Source organism: Hylobates moloch, unplaced genomic scaffold (genome assembly GCF_009828535.3).
Source record: "Hylobates moloch isolate HMO894 unplaced genomic scaffold, HMol_V3 SCAFFOLD_2, whole genome shotgun sequence".
NCBI lineage: Eukaryota > Metazoa > Chordata > Mammalia > Primates > Hylobatidae > Hylobates > Hylobates moloch.
The window spans coordinates 133,850,496-133,872,990 of record NW_026652277.1 but is presented as its reverse complement, the minus strand read 5'-3'; the positions used below and the strand labels follow the sequence as shown (position 1 = coordinate 133,872,990).

The following is a 22,495-nucleotide window of genomic DNA, read 5'->3' as shown; positions in this document are numbered from 1 at the left end:
TAAGATCAGCAGTATGGACATCACCTGGGAGCTTGTTAAAAAGGCAGACTGTCAGACTTCACTCCAGATCTACTGAATTAGAATCCAAGTTTTTACAGGATCCCTGGGTGGTTTGTGATGCTTTGTGTCAAAGGTGAGAGAGACAGGAGGACGCTCAAATCCCCAAGGAATTTCCCCTGACCATCTGCAGGTCTCACCAGTATGAATCATTTTTGTTTTCCCCTGCTCTAGTGCAGAATGACATTCATATTCATCCTTTTTTGTTTGATCTATGAAACTAAGCAGAATTAATCCACTTTTATAACTGGATAAGACCTTCTAGGAAAACCAAGTGAGATTGATTTTTAGTTTTTAAACTGGTTAGAAATCTTGGCCTCAAGTGATCCTCCCACCTCAGCTTCCCCAAGTATTGGGATTACAGGTGTGAGCCACCATGCCTGGCCAAATGCAAGTTTTAAAAATATTTTTTTCACGGTAATATTGAATAATATAAATCTTTTAATAGGAGTTAACTGCAAGAGAGGCATGACTCTGCTCATCTTACTTTGCACAAGAGTTTGGAATTAGCCAAGAAACTTGAAGATGAACAGTAAGAACTATGCCATCATACTACATATCCTCATGTTCAGTCAGCCCAGCCACAAATTTTGTATCCCAAACTTGGTGAAATATCAAAAGAGAAGTTCTTGAGAAAAAAATCCCCAGAGACTTCAGGTGCTTCTATTTTCTATTATTTTGGGGAACTTTGATAGTGTCTAACAGATTAGAGAGGCTCTGTGGCATTGCTAAAATAACGTTGCTGCTAGGTAGATGTGAATCTTGATTGATGAATTATCTGCTTAATAGGCAAGAACAAATCAGCTGGGTAAACCATGGATAACTATATTTTAGGAAAGGCTTATCAGCTGCTTCTGGGAGATTGTATACACAAGAATATTCAGTCTTTTTGGAAAGCAAGTTCTCTAATCCCATGTGCAGATATTGCTAGATCTTTTTTTCAGTATCTTACTGAAATCTAGATATACTATGCCTATTTTGTGTCTTTGACAGTGCCAAAGAATGAAACAAAAAGCTTTAAAAAGTTTTTTTTTTTTAAAACCTGAATTGATATACTTGCAAGTAAGGGAACTCAGATCAGTAAAGAAATTCACTGAGTATCTGTAGTTTATTGAGGGTAAAATTCATGGGTTTTCAAATATAGAAATAGGGTTTCATGATTATGCTCATTAAGTATTGAAAACACACCTTCTGTGTAGGAGAGAATGAGTCCAGCATCCCATGTTGGCTGGATGTTTAATGTAGTCCGTCATCATTGGTCTGGAAAACTGCTACAGTTATGGATATTAAGGACATGGCATGCCAACATACCTCAAAATTCATGTTCTTCAATGGTTTCAGCTGGTTGGATAGAACCAGTTGTAAAATACAGCATTTGGTTTTGATGTCTTCTAAGTTCTGAAGTAATTAAATAATTTTTTATTTACAATAGTAATTCTATATGAAAAAGGAAATCGAGGTTAATTCGGCATCTTTTTTTTCTTTTTAAGCCCATATTGGTTTCTAATAGTCATTGCTTTTCTTTAAATTCCAAGAGTCACTCACATATGTCTGGTCTTCTTTTTCCAGTGTGAGGATTATACTCTTTGGCCAAGAAAACTAGAATAAATTCAGAATTAAGTTGTTACCATCTGCTGCAAATATTGAAGGCCATCTTTTCATCATCATCATGATCATCATCATTGTTTTCCTCTGATTATAACTTAAGAGCTCCATATTTCATTTCCTTTCATTTTAACAGATTCTTATCATTTCCCCTAGTGTCAGGCTAGTGTTTGGTCCTACAAGAGATGACTAAAAGAGGAATTGGTGAAGGTTAAGATGAAAGAGATGGAGGATCCCAAGGTACCAAGCTGTATTATAGCCAAAGGAAGTATCTAAATTTTGTCTGGAAGAGAAAAAAAGATTAAGCTGATGCCACGACTCAAGTCCAAGGGTTAAGATGAAATTGTTTGGGGTCTGCTTATTTAATGGCATCATGGAAGATAGCTGAAGCCTGAAAAAGTTTCCATTAAACCTCAGAATAACATAAATTCCATCATCAGCCTCTCAGCAGTAGTAGCCAGACATTATCATTCAGCCTTTGGTATAGAATAACCTTTAGAGATATTTCACTTTGTTCTATTATAGAAAACAACAACAACAAGACTCTTACAATTAGTATAAGTGGCCCCAACTTTCCTTCTAGAAATAGGAATTTTCCACTGAAATAGCAGTGTCTTTGTATCTACTGCATTTGTAGTGATATTACTTTATCAATAAAAATATGTTTTTTGGTATTTTTACCATTATATAATGATTATTAGTTGATTGCCTATAACAGGTTAAGCTCTAGGGACATAGCAGTGAAGAGGGTAGATGAAGCCCCCATCTCACTGGAACATTTTCTAGTAGAGGAGACTGTACTCAGTAGGCAAATAAATAGAAGATGTAAGTACAGGGTGTGATGAGTGCTGCAAAAATAAATAAATAAATAAATAAAAATAAAAATAGTGACATGCTGTAATAATTCCTTTGGGCTGCTGTAATAAAGTACCAAAGACTGAGTGGCCTAAAACAACAGTACTCTATTGTTCCATAGTTCTGGAGGCTAGAAGTCTGAAATCAAGCTGTCAGCAGTGCCATGCTCTATAGCTAGCATCTTCTAGCTGCTAGTGTTTGCTGGTATTCCTTGGCCTGCAGATGCATTACTGTGTTCACATGGCTGGCTTCTCTCTGTGTATCTTTGCATGGTGTTGTTTCTGTGCCTGTCTGTGTCCAAATTTTCCCTTTTTATGAGGACCCCTGTCATACTGGATTAGGGCTCACCCTGATGAATTCATTTTAACTTGATTACCTCTGTAAAGACCGTATTTCCAAATAAGGTCACGTTCTGAAGTGCTGAGGGTTAGGATTTCAACATATCCTTTTGGAGGACACAATTCAACCCATGAGACATGCTAAGAGAGAAGCTAGGTTGGGCAGTTTTGCTACTTTAGACAGAGTGGTTGGGGTAACCTTTTTAATGATACATTATTTAGGTTGAGAACAGAAAGATCCATCCAAATGAAGAATCTGGACAAGAATGTTGTTGATTAGAAGAATAGTGAGAAAGAATCCATGGTCAGAAAAACGGGCTTGGCTGTTGCCTTGGTGAACAGAAAGGTGGCCACTGTGGCTGGACCACAGAGAGCCAGAAGAGTGGTGCCAGATGGAGGGAAGGGACAGGCTGGAGACAGCCCCAGTAGAGCCTTGTTCCCGAAGATAAGAAATTTGGAATTCATAAGTGCGATGGGAAGCTATTGAAAAACACAGATCTGATTGATATTTTACAAAGATTATTTTGGCTGCCATTTAGAGAATAGGTTGCTGTATTATTCAGGGTTCTCTAGAGGGACAGAACTAATAGGATACACACACACACACACACACACACACACACACACACACACACATATATAAAGGGGAGTTTATTATTAACTTACATGATCAGAAGTTCCCACAATAGGCTGCCTGCAAGCTTGAGGAACAAGGAGAGCCAGTCCGAGTCTCAAAACTGAAGAAGCTGGAGTCCAATGTTTGAGGCAGGAAGCATCCAGCACAGGAGAAAGATGTAGGTTGGGAGGTGGGGCCAGTCTCGCTTTTTCACATTTTTCTCCCTGCTTTTTACTTGCTGGCAGCCGATTAGGTGATGCCCAACAGATTCAGGGTGGGTCTGCCTTCCCCAGCCCACTGATTCAAATGTTAATCTTTGGCAACACCCTCATAGACATACCCAGGATCAATACTTTGCATCCTTCAATCCAATCAAGTTGACACTCAGTATTAAACATCACAATTGCATCGAACAAGAGTGAAAGTAGGGAGACTTCCTATGCATAGGACAGATTCTAGATTTTCCTTGTGATACAGAGAAATATAAGACATAAACGTCTTCAAAGACAGGGCAATATGCTTGGGGAAACAATTACATATAAGCAGATATTAGACTACATAAGATATAATAAACTGTGTTCTAGGTGAATGATATTCATTAGATTTCACTCAACATATATTTATTGAGTGTCCATTAAGTGTTAGGCATTGTGTCAATATAGGAACAAAATAACACTACATTAAGTACATAAAGAGATTAGAATCAATTGGTAAGACACACATGGAATAAACGACAAAAATGGGTATAGGTTATGCTGGGAGGGCACAAATGAGAGAGTGGTCAATTCTGTCTAATGAAGTGGTTGGGAAAGAATTAATAAAGACAGAGACATTTTATTCAATTCTTAAAAGATAGACAAGAACTCATATTTATCTGGCAAATAAGTTGGAAGATGGTTAATGTAGGAAAAGGGAGAGAAGTTGGGGTTATCACATCAGGCAAAAGAAGGGGATTGAGCAAAGGTCAACAGGTATGCAGAAGTGAACGTTTGCAGATTATATGGGTTCACAGCAAGAGTTTGGAGGAAGACTGTGTGGTGGAGAGTTTTGTTTTTATTTTTTATGGCTCCCTAGGATATAATCCTCTTTTCTATGTGTGGGGGAATATGTCACTGTGTGAGCTGGGGAGACAGAGTCCAATTTTCCCTTATGATAGCTCTCTCCAAGCCCTAGTGCTGAGGCCTAGCAGGGGTTGGGGATCATTAATTTGTCCTAGTATAAAACTGAATAGCTGTTGGATTTTCTGTAGCAGTATTCGGCATACCAGGTATAGTAGCATGGTTCAATTCATTTAATATTGTGTATATTAGGAGTGGGGATTGTGGGAGCTAGAAAATTCAAGGAAGACAGAAGTGATTTTTTTGGCTGGAATGGTTAAAGAAGGTCTAAGGAGGTGACGGATTTTTATTCAGACCTTGAAATGCAGGCAGGAGTAAGTAGACTTACTGGGAGGGGAAGTTAGCAGTGGAAGGAATATTGAGTAAAAGAATGGCAAAGGATACAGGATCAGATGTGGGAACAGATGAGGCATATGGGAGATCTAATAAACCAGCCTGGCTATCATAAAGCCATAATGGAGGGGGTGTTGAAAGGGTACATCTGATAAAGTTTGGATAAAGTACAAATTCCTTAGCCTTGAATTCCAAGTCATATCTTCCAGGCAATGAGGATCTGTTGAAGGTTATTGCATAGGAGAGTGATTAAGATTAATGTGGTGGCAATTTGCTATAAGGATGAGAAGAAAATTGACTCCAGGCAGGAAAACTGGTTTAGGAGGCTGGCAAAGGAATCTAACATTCAGGGAACAATAAGAGAGGAAAGGAAGGGACTGAGAAGCAATAGACAGAATGTATTCTCTCCTCTGTGCTCCTGGCTCTTTTCACACTATGGAACTTTCACTCTCAATCATGAAAATTCACATAAATGTTTATCTCTCCCCAATGGCTTCTTCCTGCCTTCCTCTATTTCCTCCCCGTTGTCTCTCTCACGCGGTTTCTTTTTTATTTCTGTGTTAATTATTTAATTCATTAAATACTTATTATTTACATAATGGACATTGTACAAGACACTAAAGGTTCAGAGAAGGGAATTCTATTCTCCTTGGAAAACCAAAGAGGGGCTCAACCATAAACCAAGTAGAAGTTTCTGCCAGAATTTAGGGGTGCATAGACGCCTTTCATCTATTATGGCAGAGAAGGCGATGCATGAACCCAACCTAGAAAAATGACAAGGAAGTCATCAGGGGAGCAGGTAGAGGAGGATGCAGAGGTGCAGCAGGGAAGAGGGCCTCAGGAACTGCTGGTCATTTGGCGAACTATGTCACAGGACCTGCGTGCAGGAGTGATGAACCGTGATTGGAGAAGTTAGGGCCTTGTGTATCATGCTGAAGAACTAAGGTTTATTCCAAATGTGTTGGAGGTTCTTCCAGAATTTTACATAGAAGAATAATATCAGATATTTTTAGAGTCAGCGAAACTGAGGATTTATACTCTCAGGCTCTGGAGTCAGATTGAGAACAGAGTGTTACTCATGGTTAGCCACTTGGTGGCCGTGTGACCTTGGACAAATTACCTAGCCTCTTAGCCTCAGTTTCTTCTCTAAAATACTTTTTTTTTTTTTTTAAAATACTACCTTCTTTGTAGGCATTGTTTTTTATTTGGTGAGAATTAAATGATCTATTATTTGTAACATTCTCTTATTTTTACCTGATATTGACAAATTATTATTGTATATTTTAGGGGGTACAAAGTAATGCTGTGATACATGTATACAGTGTAGAATGATTGACTCAAGCTAATTAACATATCCATGGTCTCGAATGGAATACTTATCATTTATTCCTCCTGTCTAACTGAAACATTGTACCCCTCAACCAACATCTCCCCATTCCCCTGATTCCCCAGCTTCCGGTAACCACCATTCTGCTCTCTGCTTCTATGTGTTGGATTTTTTTTTTTAGCTTCCACATATAAGTCAGAACATGCAGTATTTGCCTCCATGTCTGGTTTATTTCATCAGCATAAAGTCCTTCAGGTTCATTCATGTTGTCACAAATGACAGGATTTCCTTCTTCTTTGAGGCTGAATAGGATTCTAATGTGAATATATACCGTATTTTCTTGTCCATTCATCAATTGATGAACACTTAGATTGATTCCATAACTTGACTATTGTGAATAGTGCTGCAATAAACATAGGAGTTCAATGTCTCTCAGACTTCCTGATTTCAAATCTTTTGGATACATACCCTGGAGTAGAATTCCTGGATCTTATTTCTAACATTCTTAGTACAGTGCCCGGCACATAGAAAGCTTTCCAAACAGATAGCTACTCTTACTAGTAATGACTAGGAATGGCTTATCACCTCAGTCATTGTTACTATTATAAAAACTCCTCTAGAAACTATTATGAACACCACTCATCTTGGTGTGCAAGAGCAGCCAGAGATGGGAATAAGCTGGAGGAAGGGAGATCAGTTAGGAGGCCTCTGGAATAATCTAGGAAAGAGTATTCTGTTTTCTGTCTGGTGCCCAGCTGTCACTCAGAAGGAGCTTAAAAAAAAGTTTGTGGAATAAATGAAAAGGAAGACTGAGCAGAATTCAGTGATTGATTAGCTCAAAGAAACCAGGGAGCAAATAAAAGATGACTGCAAGACTTTGAGATTGGGTGACTGGAGAATTCTGGTACTATCGACGCAAAGAAACCTTCTCTCTTTCCACCCCTCGGCTCTGCGTTCTGAGGCCATTGCTCACCTGACATCTTTGGATGGTTGGCTGCTTTTTGAATTTCACTCACTTGCTCAATGACTGTGGTGTGCAGGTCTGCTGCTTTGTCTTTTTCCAGAATGCCTTGTCATAACTATAGTAAAGACATATCTGAATTTAGAACCCCAACAATTCAAAAATCTAAAACCCCACTTACAAATTGGGTTTAAATACATCTCTCAGGTTGCTTCCAAATCTTTCTATTTTTTTTTTTTTTTTCATTTTTAGATCATGTAGATGTCTCAGGGAAGACTTCAGCACTGGTGCCTTTGTTACGGGCATTATTGTATTTGGAACAAAATATCCTTTATGGTCATTTGATATTATATTTGATATTATATATTATATATGTATATAATATGAAATTACATATACATTCTATTTTAGGTCTCATATCATTAAAAAACAAAACAACAACAGCAACAACAAAAATTTGGCTCAGCTTTTGGCTTTTCTACTTCTGTCAACTTGTTATTGGTACTCTGACTCCAAAGACAATTGGAGAAACTTGGGAGCATAACACAAGATTTTATTTTAACCAATTGATCTGTCCACTGCTGTGGACTGATTTTTGCCCAAAGTAATAGCAGGTTGGGCTGATGCCATGGTTCTCTGATTTTCTTTCTTTTCTTTTCTTTCTCTTCCTTCCTTCCTTCCTTCCTTCCTTCCTTCCTTCCTTCCTTCCTTCTTCCTTCCTTCCTTCCTTCCTTCCTTCCTTCCTTCCTTCCTTCCTTCCTTTTCTTTCTTTTTCTTTCTTTCTTTCTTTTCTTTTTTCTTTCTTTCTTTCTTCCTTTTTCTTGAGTTTGATTATTCTGATTACTAAATGCCTTGCAATTTGACAAAGAATAGAAGTTATGAGCTTGTACTAGGAATAGGTTAGCCAGGTTCAAGGGTCTCACAACATTTAGAAAGATTGTTTTTAAGAAAGAAAGAAAAAAGTCTTATAGAGATATCAGTGACACATCATAAACAATTTTGCAATGCTGTCTACTAGTATAAATGACAGTATGTTGATCTGCCAGACTCATTGTCCAGCTGTTTTTGTGATCCAGGGCACATATTTGTGAGACAGCTGCTCTGAACTAGGGAAGGTCAAGCAAAAACCACTGCCTGTCTAGAGATGGCTGTCCTGATGTCAGTCTCATTAGTTCCTGAGTTCTTGCCAAGTAAGTTAGTAAGAACTAGCATAGATCTGAAGGTCAAAGTTTAGCAGAAAGAGCCCACAAAGCAGTGTGCAAAGAGTTCTTTTCTATTCTACTGTTTTTTTCTCTACTGGTCACCTAGTTGGTGTGTAACGTGTGTGTGTGTGTGTGTGTGTGTGTGTATGTTTCCAAAATAGTACTTGAAGGACAGGAAATTAAATGTCTGTGGGAAAAAGCAACATTTTGGGTTCTCAGCGTTTTAGTCAGCTGCTTTCTTACTTTTCCAGACTGTGACTATTCTTTGAAGCTATTAAAATCTATTCTTGGTAATGAGAAAAGGGAATGACTTGATGGTTCTTTTCCAATTGCTCTGTTTCTGACAAGAAATACCTAAATAATTTGCCTTTTTAAATTTCCCCTAGTGGTGGCAAAACAATTCTACTCCTATTTGTGGGGGAAAGAAATCTCTGCTGTGAATTTCAGTGTTGGGAACATAGCAAGACAAAAAGCTACCCGGGGTAGCCTGTTTCTCCAGGATGAGACAAAAGGAATATAGATTTTAGCGGCTGCTTTAACAGTTTGGTAAAGGATCTGGTCTATCTTGGGTGTGGGAGATGGGAGGGGTAAAGAGGTCAGAATCCCATTTAGATCGTAGACAGAAAGAAACCAGGAAGTAAGGGGAAATTATTACAGTCTGTTCATAGCTCAGAATGTTAAAGGCAACAGCCTCTGCTGGTTGGTTATTCATTAGCAAAAAGGAGAGAGCCGTCCAGATCCGGACTGGTCGAAAGACAGGAATAGACTTGAAACAGGGGGAGAGCTCCTGGTGAAAGCAAGGCGTGGAGGTTTTACCAGGGGTTAGTAGCTTCCTCTTGCTAACTTTTTATTGGGACAAAAGGCAAGATAGCACCATTCTGTTCTCAGATATTTGTCTAAATAAAGCCCTTTTAATTTTATTTTATTTTTGTTGTGGGATTCTTAAGCAGATAAGAAGAAAAGACACCTTCCTAGTGAGCAGCTGCCCAGCTCCTGCTCAGTTTTGCTTCGGGGTAGCACCTCCAGCCACAGAAAGCAAGCCGGTAAGTCTCTCCAGGTAGGACTTGCTGCAACCCAACTGCTGGACTGATCTGAAACGGGACTTTGCATATTCTCCGAAGTATGGTGAGTTGGTGCTGACTTCAGAGTTGCCTGGTGAAGAAAGAGAAGGTGGATCGCAGAGACTAAGGGGAGAGGGAGAAGCCCTGCTCCTCTTCTCCCCACCGAGGCACAATGAGCAACATCTGTCAGAGGCTCTGGGATTACCTAGAACACTATCTCCCCTGTTTGTCCACGGAGGCAGACAAGTCAACCGTGATTGAAAATCCAGGGGCCCATTGCTCTCCCCAGTCACAGAGGCATGGCCGCTACTTTGTGGCTTTGTTTGATTACCAGGCTCGGACTGCTGAGGACTTGAGCTTCCGGGCAGGTGACAAACTTCAAGTTCTGGACACTTCGCATGAGGGCTGGTGGTTTGCCAGACACTTGGAGAAAAGACGAGATGGCTCCAGTCAGCAACTACAGGGCTATATTCCTTCTAACTACGTGGCTGAGGACAGAAGCCTACAGGCAGAGCCGTGAGTAGTACAAACTTATACTTAATTTCTGAACTCTCTGAGGGCTGGGTAATGAGTTTTCCTTTCTACTTCTCTACAACCCCCTAATGTCCAAAGAGTTGCCTAAAAAGTATGAGGAAGTACTGGCAAGAAACCACTAATTGAAACACACCTCCCCCGCTAAATGAGAGTGAAACTGGCCAGTAATTGTTATTGAGATGACTTCAATTACAGTATGTACACCCACAGGCCCAGGGTGTATTTTCAACATAAACAAATGATGTGTTTAATACTCTACCTTCTCTTTGGCTGTAAAATAACTCATGCGTCACTTTAACAACAAAATTGCATTTTGTTTGAAGGTAAATTATAGGACTTCCCTTAATGATACCCTCAAATCTAAACTTTAGATCCTTTTTTTTTAAAAAAACTTTTGAAACATTCCAGGGTAATATATCAACTGTATCCTTAGCTCTAACCCTAATCCCTTTCATTCTGATGGGAATATACAGGGCTAACATAGAAGACAACACTTAGAAGATACCAATGTTCTCAGTGAAATCATGATATAGGCTTTTTTTTTTTAATTCCCAGATCCTGAGATATGCTACCCAAATTATCATATCTTTTGGTTTTTATTATGATTAGAAACTGGCCAGCTACAGACATTTAGTAAGTTTTGATAGGAAAAATGACAACATCTCCTTGAAGAGGAGATAAAGACTTTATCCTGGTATTTGAATGAAATATGAATTATAGTGGAACAAAAGAGGAAAGTTTTTATGTACTTATTCAGCCATCCATCCATCCATCCGACCATCCATCCATCCATCCATCCATCCACCTACCACCCCTCCAAGTGCCAGGCATAGACAGTAGTGGGCCTGGTGAGTTGGGGAGGGTAAAGGAGATTATTCTAGTGGTGACTGAATACAGAGTGGATAAAGCATAGTCTTGACAATGGATACTTGGGGTCTGGTGGGTTGGGAAGCAAATGGAGACTGTCATTGGCCCTGATCTCATTGCTGCCTGAATCCAGTAAAACCTTAGACTGGGAATGTCTCTCAGAAAATAGACTCATTTTATAGAATGGTTTCTTAATAGGGAAACCATTGGAGATTCTCTTATGTTCTCATGTAAGTGTTTCTTATTTTTATGTGAGCATCCCTTACTGGTCCAGGGAATAAAATAATAATAAATAGCCATAGAGCATTGTTTCTGCTTTCCAAACTCATACATAACATATGAAGGGAGGTTTGATGATTTTTGACTTTTGAGATTCTTTTCAACACCAAGAACCTATAAATGTTTAGAAGGGTCTTAATTTATGCTTAAATAGAAATGAATTGAAATATACTTTTGATGAATGGAATTATCAGTTATCAAGTGGGAAAATCACCTGTGTGAACATTTGCTTTCTGTGATAATCTACAGGAAATATCTTTATATATTGGATACACTTATGTGCATTTATCTGTTTTCACTACTATATGATTTCTATGTCCTGTATGGCATTATGTATATTTTATATTTGGCATAACATGTATATTATAATAATAATATATTAATGTTTCATGCCTTGAATTCATAATCTGTTAGTTTTAAATATATTCAACTCATATAACTACTTAGGACCTCAATTTCCTCATCTGCAACTCTCTGGGGTTGCCATGACCAATGGATTTCCTGACTATCTGGGAACAGGAGCTCTTATGTTCATATGTAGTGGTCTGGTTACATTCATGCTTGACTGTATTAGAAATGCTGAAGAAAGCAAATTGACTGAAACAAGTCAAGCAATCCGAAGGTATCATATTCTGGGTAAAAGGCTTGAGAGCAGTGTTCTTATTAATTTAGATTTTTTTTTTGCCTACAAACACAAAATAAGGCAACTAAATTATTATGGCTATTTTTGATTCTCAGGGCCATTTGTAGCCAATAATATTTTTTCCCTCTGCACATTACCTTGACCTTTCTTCTTGGAATTGGTTCGCAGCATCATTCCTACCTGTCAGTACCATTCTAGATCTCTGTAGTTAGCTTTCCTTGGGATCTTCACATCCACTGGAATAAAAAACATGATGCCCAGAAGATGCTGACACTCTGCCTCCTGGCTGGAACAGGCTACTTATTTTCTTTTAAGTGCACACCATGATCTTCACCTGTGAACCCAGCTTACTTCTGAAGTTTCTTGTCACCGTAAGACAAAATTGCTTCAATACTCTTAGTGCAAGTAGCTGTAGCTTCTAGAATTCCCCTCCATCTCAAATAGAAGCAATTTTTACTGAACAGCCTTCTGCGTGAGTGTGTCCAAGTGGCTCACACAGCACTTTAACACTTGAAGAATTATACAAAAACAACTTATTTTAATATTTTTTCTTCAGTGAGTTTTTTCAAAAGTCTATTTTTTTCTCATAAATGCTGTGAAAATTAATGTAATTTTTAAAAATCGTGAGCTCAGTAAATAGACTTCAGGAAAGATTATTGTTTATATCCACATGTATGGGATGAGTAGGCAATGGGAAACCAATGAAAGCTGTCATCTAATTCCTAATTAGACCAGTTTAATGCAACATATGTTAGGATTTGTGTTTTTATGTCTTTACTCTTGACTTGCATCTGTAAGAAAAAACTGCAAATACTTCTGGAGTTATTGGTACCAGGGAAAATTAGTTTAGGGCTTTAGTTTGCAGTTTGTTTGTTTTCTTTTATACTTGGAAGTAGAGATGTTGAAAAACAAACTATTGTTTAAGAAGCCCAATTTACTAATTCTTATTCCACTTAGAAATGCTTTTCACCTTTACTGAATATCTTACACTAAGTGATATAATAAACCAATTCTTGAAGATTTATTTTGTCTTTATGAAGAATCATTAGATTTATCTTATCTTCGACTTGAATTTATTCCTAGCTCATTTCAGAGATGAGTCTTTTTCTTCAACATCTTCAATGTGAAATCCCTCGAAAACCTTACCCTTAGGGTCTTATTAATCAGAACTTTCTTTAATATTTTATTTATGGTGTTTTTAAAGATATAAAGTTCACATAAAAAATAATGATGTAGAAATAACATATAAATATTAGAACCAAAAGTAATGGCTTTAAATTTCATTGCTTTAATTGTAAAAAATTCAAGTATTGCAAAATATTGATAAAAAGCAAAATGATCAGCAATAATATTACACGCAGCATCATTTATCTGCAAAGAGTTTAAAAAGTTTTTTTGCCTAGGGAGGATCACCTGTGTCCAGGAGTTCAAGACCAGGCTAAGCAACATAGTGAGACCCAGTCTGTACAAAAAATTAAAAAATTAGCTAGGCATGGTTGCACAAACCTGTAGTCCCAGCTACTCGAGAGAGTGAGGCTGGGGCAGGAAGACTGCTTGAACCTGGGAGGTTGAGGCTGCAGTGAGCTATGGTTGTGCCACTGCACTCCAGGCTGGGTGACAGAGCCAGACCCTATCTCGAATCCCCACCAACCAAAAAAAAAAAGAACAATTGTTTGCTTAATTATTAAAGTGTACCTTAGGTGTTGTCTAACATACTTTTGTGTTAAATTGGACTAGGATCAGAGATGAGATCAGTTTAATCTCCCAGAAAGGGGATTGGTAGGAGGGGAATGGGTTGGACATAATCACATAAGCCAGCCACTGATGATTTCTGCTTCGCCAACTTGACCACGCAAGCCAAGGGCAGCTGTTGAGATAACTGATTTGACTCCCCTTTGCATGTCAAGTTTAAGTTCTGATAACAACAATGAAATGTGCTGCTGAACTTCTGACTCTATGTGCTTCTCCAAGACATAAATGTGAAGGTTCTATTAAGAAAATTAGATGACTAGAATCATCTCTAAAGTTTATTGTTTATTAAGCTCCACATTTTTCTAGGTCATATTCTTGTGTATATTCTTACTTGTGAATCAATAATAATTTTTTCTTAAGTCCATTCTATAGGCCTGGTATGGTGCTAAGTGAATGACTCAGCAAAGTCAGAGGAATTAGTATTTGCTTTGTTTTACATATATATAATTTGGCTTTATGTTAAGAAATATTTCCACACTTATGTGTGAAACAATAAAGGCCATAAAATTTATTTCTGTCTCCTAAATTTGAGCATGGCACACCTTTGTGGGTAGGAGGGCTAGAGGAGCCACCCATACTGACCTACAACGGTGTCTTTGTATCTCTTGTTAGCACTTTAGCAGGGGAAGAAGCAAAGTACTGGATTTTGTAGGAAGTTTTTCTTCTCCTCTTATTACTGCGAAAGGTAGATAATTTCCAATTCCTCATCTATTCATCATTTCAGTGGCTTCCTTGAAAAAGAAAGCAAGAATAAATATTTGTAACTTGTAGTTTTGTTGGTAGTTTATGATTATGGGATGAAAATGTTAGAATATTCTGAAGTATAAAAGTAATGGGATTTTTCTCCATGTATTTAGGCCATATTTTCCTACTTGTGCCCCTCTTTAGTGTGTCAGACTAGAGTTCTGTGAAGATTTTATCTAACCTATGATGATTGCCATTGCTGGGCTTGAAGAAAGCAGCATGGCGAAATAAAGTGGTATATTCTTGGAAAGATTCTTATATCACCATTTTAAAATAGAGTGAGGCTTTGCTATTTTGTCATTTGAATACTGTAGAATTTAATAATTATTGACTACAAATTGTACATAGTGTGCCTAATCATTTTCAACTTAAATGTCAGCAGATTTCTTTCTTAGCTGGGATATGAGACCAGCTTTTGAATCTTAATTATAGGTATAGAAACAACGCGGTTTAAAAATTAACATTACCCTTAATACATTTGAAAAGTCATCAGAATATTCATAATCCACTCTGACATAATAGATGTTATCTACTTTGAGAAGTTTGAATCATTAAAAATCACCTGTGTGCAGTCAGTTCCACAATTGTTCTTTATCTAGATCATTTATTTTGTTCCCTTTGTGCAAGTTTTCAAGGAAGACTAAATGCCCATGTGTCAGAATGAAAATAATACCTAGTAATAAATGCCTGAAAATAATGCCTGGCATTTCTGGGTTCTCTCCTCTAAGACAAAGTATACTTACTATAATTTTAGAAACTAAATAAGAAGAGATTTATATATATAAAAAGTAAAATACGTTATAAATATACATATGGTTGTCTATCAAGTGTTTTGGATTAATCAAGATAAAAATTTTAGCACAAATCATTTAAGTCAACCAAAAGCATATTTAAATGCCATCAGATTAATTAGCATTACTGTCCCCATCTTTTGAGTTATTTTTCATCATATGTTATTTATGATGATGTAAAATAAGAATATGACAAATATGTTTTTAAAATAATTTATCAAAAAATTTCATCTCAGGTATAATATTATATGACTTTTCATGTTAATATAATTGTACTGTTTATGTTAATATAACTCTAACTCAATTTGTTATATAATAAATTTTTACATAAATTGCCACTATTTTTAAGAAAAATAATTAACTACTAAATTAGAATATATTTTATAAAAATAATAGCAAAATCATAGATGTGAAGGAAAGAGCAAACAATTCAACTATGTTAAAATCCCAGCTGAAGTTTAATTAATAGCTGTGTAAAGTAATTAATAGCAGTAAAGCTTGATTACATGCATCTCAAAGTATCTTTGAGAACCAATAAAGTGACATAGTATGGCATCATTAAAATGAGTTAGGAGTCTTTTCTAGGAAAAGTAGCAACATTGATAATACTTTAAAATTTCCAATTGCAGTATGTCATTCAGAATCACTCTTTAGTAAAAGTATTGATTATTTTCGCTTTTCAGGTTTTCTACAAATTACTAACAATGGAAAAAATCTTATGTGAGTGAAATAAATCATTAACTACTGAGCTCCAGTCTTAAAGATTAGAACCCAAATTTTAACTTGATCAAATTTATTCTTTGAAAAGAAAATGTTCTATTGGATTCAAATTGGTTTACTTTTGTTCAAACAAATTAATTTAAATCCATGGTTTGTCTCTGCAGATACATCCTAGTGTTGCTTTTTGATGAATAGAAGTCAAGAATCTCACCAAACTGAGATTGTCAAAGTAGACACAACCTTCTATACAGTAAAGCAGGACTAAATTCTGTTAGCAGCTACTATGTGCTGTGCACGTTCATTGCTCTTGAGGTTACCAAAAGAGGAAAAACAAACAAAACTTTGCCTCAATTAATTCTTGTTGCAGCTCAGAAAATTCCCTTCAGATTTTCTAACTACCAATACAATAGTGAGAATCTATATGGACAATATAAATAAGAGCAGCCTTTGGGTTTTTCTGGTGAATGTTTCCACTAGATCCAAACATTAGTGGTATAGAGTTTTACTGAAATATAATGCTGGTTACCCTTTTTGACCTAGCCTATGGTATGCCTAAGAACATAAAATATAGGCTCAGATGATCTAGATTTGAATTTGACTCTGTAATGTCTTAGCTGTGTGAGCCTGAGCAAATTACTTGACCCCTCTGCCTCAGTTTCTCATCTGTTAAATAGGAATCACAGTGATACCTATCTTATAGGACCATTATGTGACATAAATGAGACTGTGCAGAAAGGGTGCACTGTAGAGAACCTGACACATAGTAAGGTTTAATAAATATTATGTTTCGTTTAGTTGGCAGCTCCTCTTTTACTTCTGTTTAAATGGATCATACTTTACACCCCCACTCTAGCCTGAGCTCACAATATTCTTTCCCTGTAACAGGTGTCCTGCACATTGAGTGTCTTTCAGTCTTCGACCGTTCTGCACTCTCCCTCACCTGCAGCCTTGGTCTTCAGATGGGCTATTCTCTCTGCCTATAACCCTCTCCTTCCTCTTTTTTTCCTGACCAGCTTAACTTATCCTTCAAGTCTCACCCGATTTGTTCCTCCTTCCCCAAGCCTTTCCTGACATACTAGACTACATTAGGTGTTCCTGCCTAGAGTTGTTAGCACCCTTTGTCTTTACTGCTAATTTATTTTCTGCAGTGCTATAAACTATGGATGTGGCTAGTGGAAAGGTGAGCCATTGCTCCTCCCAGAGCTTAGTGTGATACCTATGAATAACAAGCACTGATTGGGTAGATGAATAACTAAACGAATGATTGCTTATCTACAAATCTCAGGTCTTTTAAAGAGCAGCCCACAGAGCCACCTCTTCTTTAACTGTTCCTCTCCGAATTGCATTTTTACCTACCAGAAAATTCTACATTAAAGGCATAAGCTATTTTTTACTCATTTCTCAATGAAATTGCTCACGCCTTAATTTTTGGTTAGACTCACAGTCATAAAAGCGTAATTCCCAGGTTCTCAGAAATTAGTTGCTCTAATCCACCCCGGGGAGAAAACACTTAAGAGTCGTAGACCAATTCAAATATTCTTTGTAATGTAGACTGAATATCAAGTCAGGAACAGACTGTAAATCTCATTGAAATGGTGTCTAAAAATCACATATACACATATTAAACCATACTATGGTTATATTTAAAGTAGTGGATTTACTGGCCAGAGCTTTTAAATGGACAGCAAATCTAAATCCAATTTACAAAATTAATGTTGTGGGGCCAGACTTGTAATTTCAGTTTTTATGCTCAATATACATAATTTCTAATTATTATGTGTATGAAATATTTTTCAGCTTACATAAGCTGAAAGTCTGACTCTTTACTGAATATTAATAGATTTTTATTGTACATTCTAACATTACCAAAAAATAATTTTATCTTCTTTTTTACTAGTTTTCTCACTAATTAACTACTAATTTCTCTGCAGCATTCTCTGACTCCCATTTTAAATATGGGTTCTTAGCTCTTCTTAGCATTGAAAGGATTAAGCCAGTTTCCCTAGGGAAGGTAGTTATATAGATTAATAGCAGTTTTAACGATATTGCAGGGTTCCTTACAGCTATTTTCCGAAAGCCTGCAACTTTAGTATTAGTTTATATGGCTGTTCCCTTGAAGATTAATGTAACAGAAGAAATTTGCTAAAATGCATAGATGCAAATGTAGATCATATATTCTGGATCACCTACTTTATTGCTTATTTGGCTAAATTCAGATACTGTCGTAGACTGTCCCTTGTGTAATATCTTTCTGTCATGATGCCATTTTTTTCTACAAAGTTTTTTAGTTGAATATTTTTCTATTTACCAATTGAGTCAATTGAATGTCAGATTCTTTAATGTTTTTATTAGTGTCTTTTTAATATTCAGATGGTACATTTTATAGTGTCTTTAAATTCAGACTAAATTCTCAATCAAATACTTTTTTCATGATTTCTGTGCCTTTTTATGGGTAAAATAAAAATGCAATTCAGTAAATTAATAGGAACTTTTGAACTTTATACTAGGTATCTTACTTGAAAGACATTTAGAATACTATTTCACAGTAAATATTCCTGTTAACACAAATGTTGCATACCACATTGGCAGCAGGATTTGGATGATTCAGAGGATCCCACTTTAAGGTTCCTCTGAAAGGCCAGTATTGTTGATAGCTATAAGATAACTGTAACGCTATTTTGATCTCATATATATCTTTTTACCATTTCTGAATAATAAGTAATTCTGACATACCAAGACACCACCCTGCAACTTCCAGCATTGTGCTGCCTGCAAAGTCACTGCTAGAGAATAATTTCTGGATACTCCCAGTTGCACTTCTGAGAAGCAGGATTCAGGACACTTTCTCCAATGTCTTTTCACCATTTCTGGTCATTGAAGAAAATAGTTTCTATGAGATTCAGTTATCCATTCAACAAACTTTTTGTATGTATTTACTCTATTAAAGACACCGTTTTTGTATAGTGGGAGATATGAAAATTAATAAGGCAATGCTCTTCTCTAGAGAATTTTACAGTTTCAGGAGGTAAGATTAGTAAACCAAGAATGTTGTGACAATGCCCTTTGTCAAAAGTACACCAGGAACACATCTGTAGTGTTTTATTATTCATTGCAGGGAAAGAGAACACACATGGTGAAGAGTAGAGCACTTCAGTAAGAGGGTGTTAGGTAGGGCCCACTATTAGATCTAGGGATGTGACTTTGGGGAGATTTTAAGGAAGCAGGCATTGCTCTGTTTTGGATACTGTTAAGAAATGGGAATAACTATATAATTAGGTATTTAATAAATCTTATTGAGAAAGATGGAAGACTAGTTTGGGAATAAAGCTAGAATTGGTTAAGAAACATCAGTCACTCAGGTTAGCCAAGATAAGTAGATGTTTGGTCATTTTTAAGGATGGATAATATCCATGTTTTTGTGGGTGTTGAGACTTGATTATGGAGTGATCTGATCTTGTTTTTGTCTTGATCCATCATAGTCACAGTGTGGCCTTGTCTGAAGTTGATGTTTTGTGAGATTGTTTATGTTCAACAGAAGACAGCAAGGTCTAGCCATAAGTGCCAGTCAGGTCCAGGATGTCAAGAGTTAATTTTCATTTCCTCAGTTAGCATAGACAGATGCTGATAAATGCCATAAGAGAATCACAAACTGTCTGCCATGTAGTGTGCATGTAAAAAACAATGTTCAACTCATGAATGAAGACACAAATAGTTAGAAGAATGAGTGCAGAGATAGAAGAGATCAGTCCTGATTTAGGGGAAATCATACCTTCCTTTCAGGGTTCAGCTCATATGACCCTTTTCCTAAAAGTTTTCTAACCTTCATAGAAAGAATTCTTAATTTATTTTGTTTTCCCATGATTTTGTATTTATTGTTAGTAGAGCAATGGTCAGTGATAACTGACATTTACTGAGAGCATACCATTATGTTACTTACCATACAAATAACTTCACTTGTCTTATATTATTATCCTGTGAGACAGATGCTTTTATTACCCCCATTTGCAGATGAGGAGACTGAAGCTGAAAGAGTTTCAGTAAACTGCTTACATCCACACAACTAGTAAATGATGGAAGTGAGATTTATCTGCCTCCAGCTTGCTCTCAGAGCCTGTACTTTTATCATATAACAGCTGGCTATAAAACTTTTGTCTTATGAGGCTGTAAAGTCTTTGATTGCCTGGAAAACTGTGCAAGACTGTTTCTGCCCCAGAGAATTTATAATCTCAGAAAGTGAGACTATCTATTTTCTCCTAAGATTGTAAATTTCCTGGACCAGAAAGACTGTCTTATTTAGTTTCACTCAATGCTTACCGAGCTGAATTTCTAAAAGCCTAGAGAGATGAACAATTCAGTACAATTCCTTGAATAATATACAGGAGGGAAAGTAAAAGTGTATTCAGGGAATGGCAAGTTGTAGAGTTTAGCTGAAGCATTCATGGAGAAGAGCAATGGGAAATAAATCTGGAAAAGTAGCCAGGAACAAGTTTTGGAAAAGAGCATGTATGATAGTTTAAAGAGTGGGTTTTATCTAATGGGAAATAGAAATAGATAGAAAGCAGGTCTTTGAAAAGACAATGAGGAGGTAGGAATGGATTAGAGAAGAGATCAGCTAGTTACAGAGAAGTATAATGAAATTATATTTCAAAGGTCCGTGGCTTGAGGTTATAAGGACTTAATTTTAATTTGTGGTACTGTTAAAAAAAAAAAAAAAAAGAAGTGCAGGGATGTGAACAATCCCAAGAATAAGAATCAAGAAAACTTAAGGGGAAGGAAAATAACATTTTTGAATACATTCAATGCGCTAAGCATACAAAACTAATTTAATCCTTCTAATAGCTCTGCAAGGCAAATTTTCTTATCACTATTTTTAGGGTAAGGAAATTAAAGCTAAAATTTAAGTAAATTCATATATTCTTATTTGGTAAATGGTAGAAGTAAAACTGCAAATTAGATGTAGAAGAGGAGAGGAGAAAGAGACTGACACAAAAAATATGTAATCTGGGGGCTCAGCACAGTGGCTCATGCTTGTGATCCCAGTACTTTTGGAGGTTGAGGTGGGAAGATCACTTGAGCCCAGGAGTTGGAGACCAGCCTGGGCGACATGGCGAGACCCCATCTCTACAAAAAATACAAAAATTACCTGGGCCTGGTGGCGCTCGCCTGTAATCCCAGCTACTCAGGAGGCTGAGGTGGGAGGATTGCTTTAGCTAGGAGGTCAAGGTTACCGTGAGCTGGCATCTCACCACTGCACTACAGCCTAGGCGAAAGAGCAAGACCCTGTCTCAAAACAACAAAAAATGTAACTTGGGACCAGATGAAACATTAAGATAAATACATGTGTCATATGGTAATTTTTATTGAAGCAGACAAGGAAGGAATGGTTGAAACAGAGAGGAAGATAGTGCATTCAATTTTAGTTCATGTTGAATTTGAAGCCCTAGTAGAACATCTCAGTGAAAATGTCCAAAGGAAATTTAGAAACACAAAAGTCAAGGCAAAGAGCCAACTCTATTCTGTAAAAATGGATTTTGAAGCATTCACACCAAGGTATTATAGATGTCACAGTAATATAAGAACTGCAGAATATTTTAAACTTCACAAGGATTTTAAGAACCAAACAGTGAGAGTCTAACAGGAGCAATGAGGCAAAGATGAAGTCTTTAGATTTAAATAGCTGTAGTTTAGGTGAATAAATGGTGTGTAAGTTGTAGTAACTGTCCCATCTTTTTGTGCTTCCTTGCATCTGCATTCTTGGGGTAGTCTCCTCCCACACTCCTTCTTGGCTTTGCCAAATCACTTGCTTTGGCCAATGGGACAGTTGCAAATATGACAAAAGTGGAGACTTAAAAAGCACTTGCACATTGGAGTTTTCTTTCTTAGTTCTCTTGGAGTCCTGCAACTGCCATAAAAATCCTAAGCTAACCTCCAGGAGGATGTGAGACTATGTGAAGAGATGTCCTACTGGCCCAGCTGACTCACCAGCTAACTGAGCAAACCCAGCTAAGATCAGTAGATACTATCCCAAAGTGGTAACCTTTAGACTCATGAGCTAATTAAATAGTTGTGACGGAACAAAGCCTAACTAATAGAGGGAAGAAAAAGGGCCACTGAAGAAAACAATGATGAAAAATTCATCAAAGTGGAAGCAAATCAAAGCATCTTTTTGAAAGCAAGGAGATAGAATGTCAATAAAGAAATTTTGAGTTAAATGCTAAAGAAAGGTCTAGGTACTGAGGAAGAGGGAAAGACCATTAGGTTTGCTGGATAATTATTTAGTGACACTAAAAGCAGTTTCATAAAGTAATGATGGGTGATAGCCTGTAGAAAAGAGAGTTATAAAGGGCAACTGCCTGCTCTGTCTGGAACTCTTCAGTGACACGTTTAGGCTGGGTTGAACCATAGGAAAAGAATTGTATGGGAGAGCTTCACATGTGGAACTTAGGTCCATTCTGATAATCAAAGCTGAGAGAAAACAAAAGCAAAAGAGGCAGTGGATCCCGGCACTTTGGGAGGCTGAGGTGGGTGAATCACTTGAGGTCAGGAGTTCGAGACCAGCCTGGTCAACATGTTGAAACCGCATCTCTACTAAAAATTAGCTACAAAATTAGCCAGGCATGGTGGCACATGCTTGTAATCCCAGCTACTTGGGAGACTGAGGCAGGAGAATCACTTGAATCCGGAAGGTGGAT

At 37.1% G+C, this 22,495-nt stretch overlaps 1 protein-coding gene across 1 annotated transcript in view; it reads left to right on the top strand.

Moving 5' to 3' along the window:
- The first annotated feature begins 9,645 nt into the window (after window positions 1–9,645).
- Window positions 9,646–22,495, top strand: part of FRK (fyn related Src family tyrosine kinase) — a 114,269-nt gene continuing 101,419 nt past the window's right edge. Inside the window, exon 1 of the mRNA XM_032157180.2 lies at window positions 9,646–9,989. Within this exon, the coding sequence (XP_032013071.1) occupies window positions 9,646–9,989 (344 nt within the window). The remainder of the gene's footprint in view (window positions 9,990–22,495) is intronic.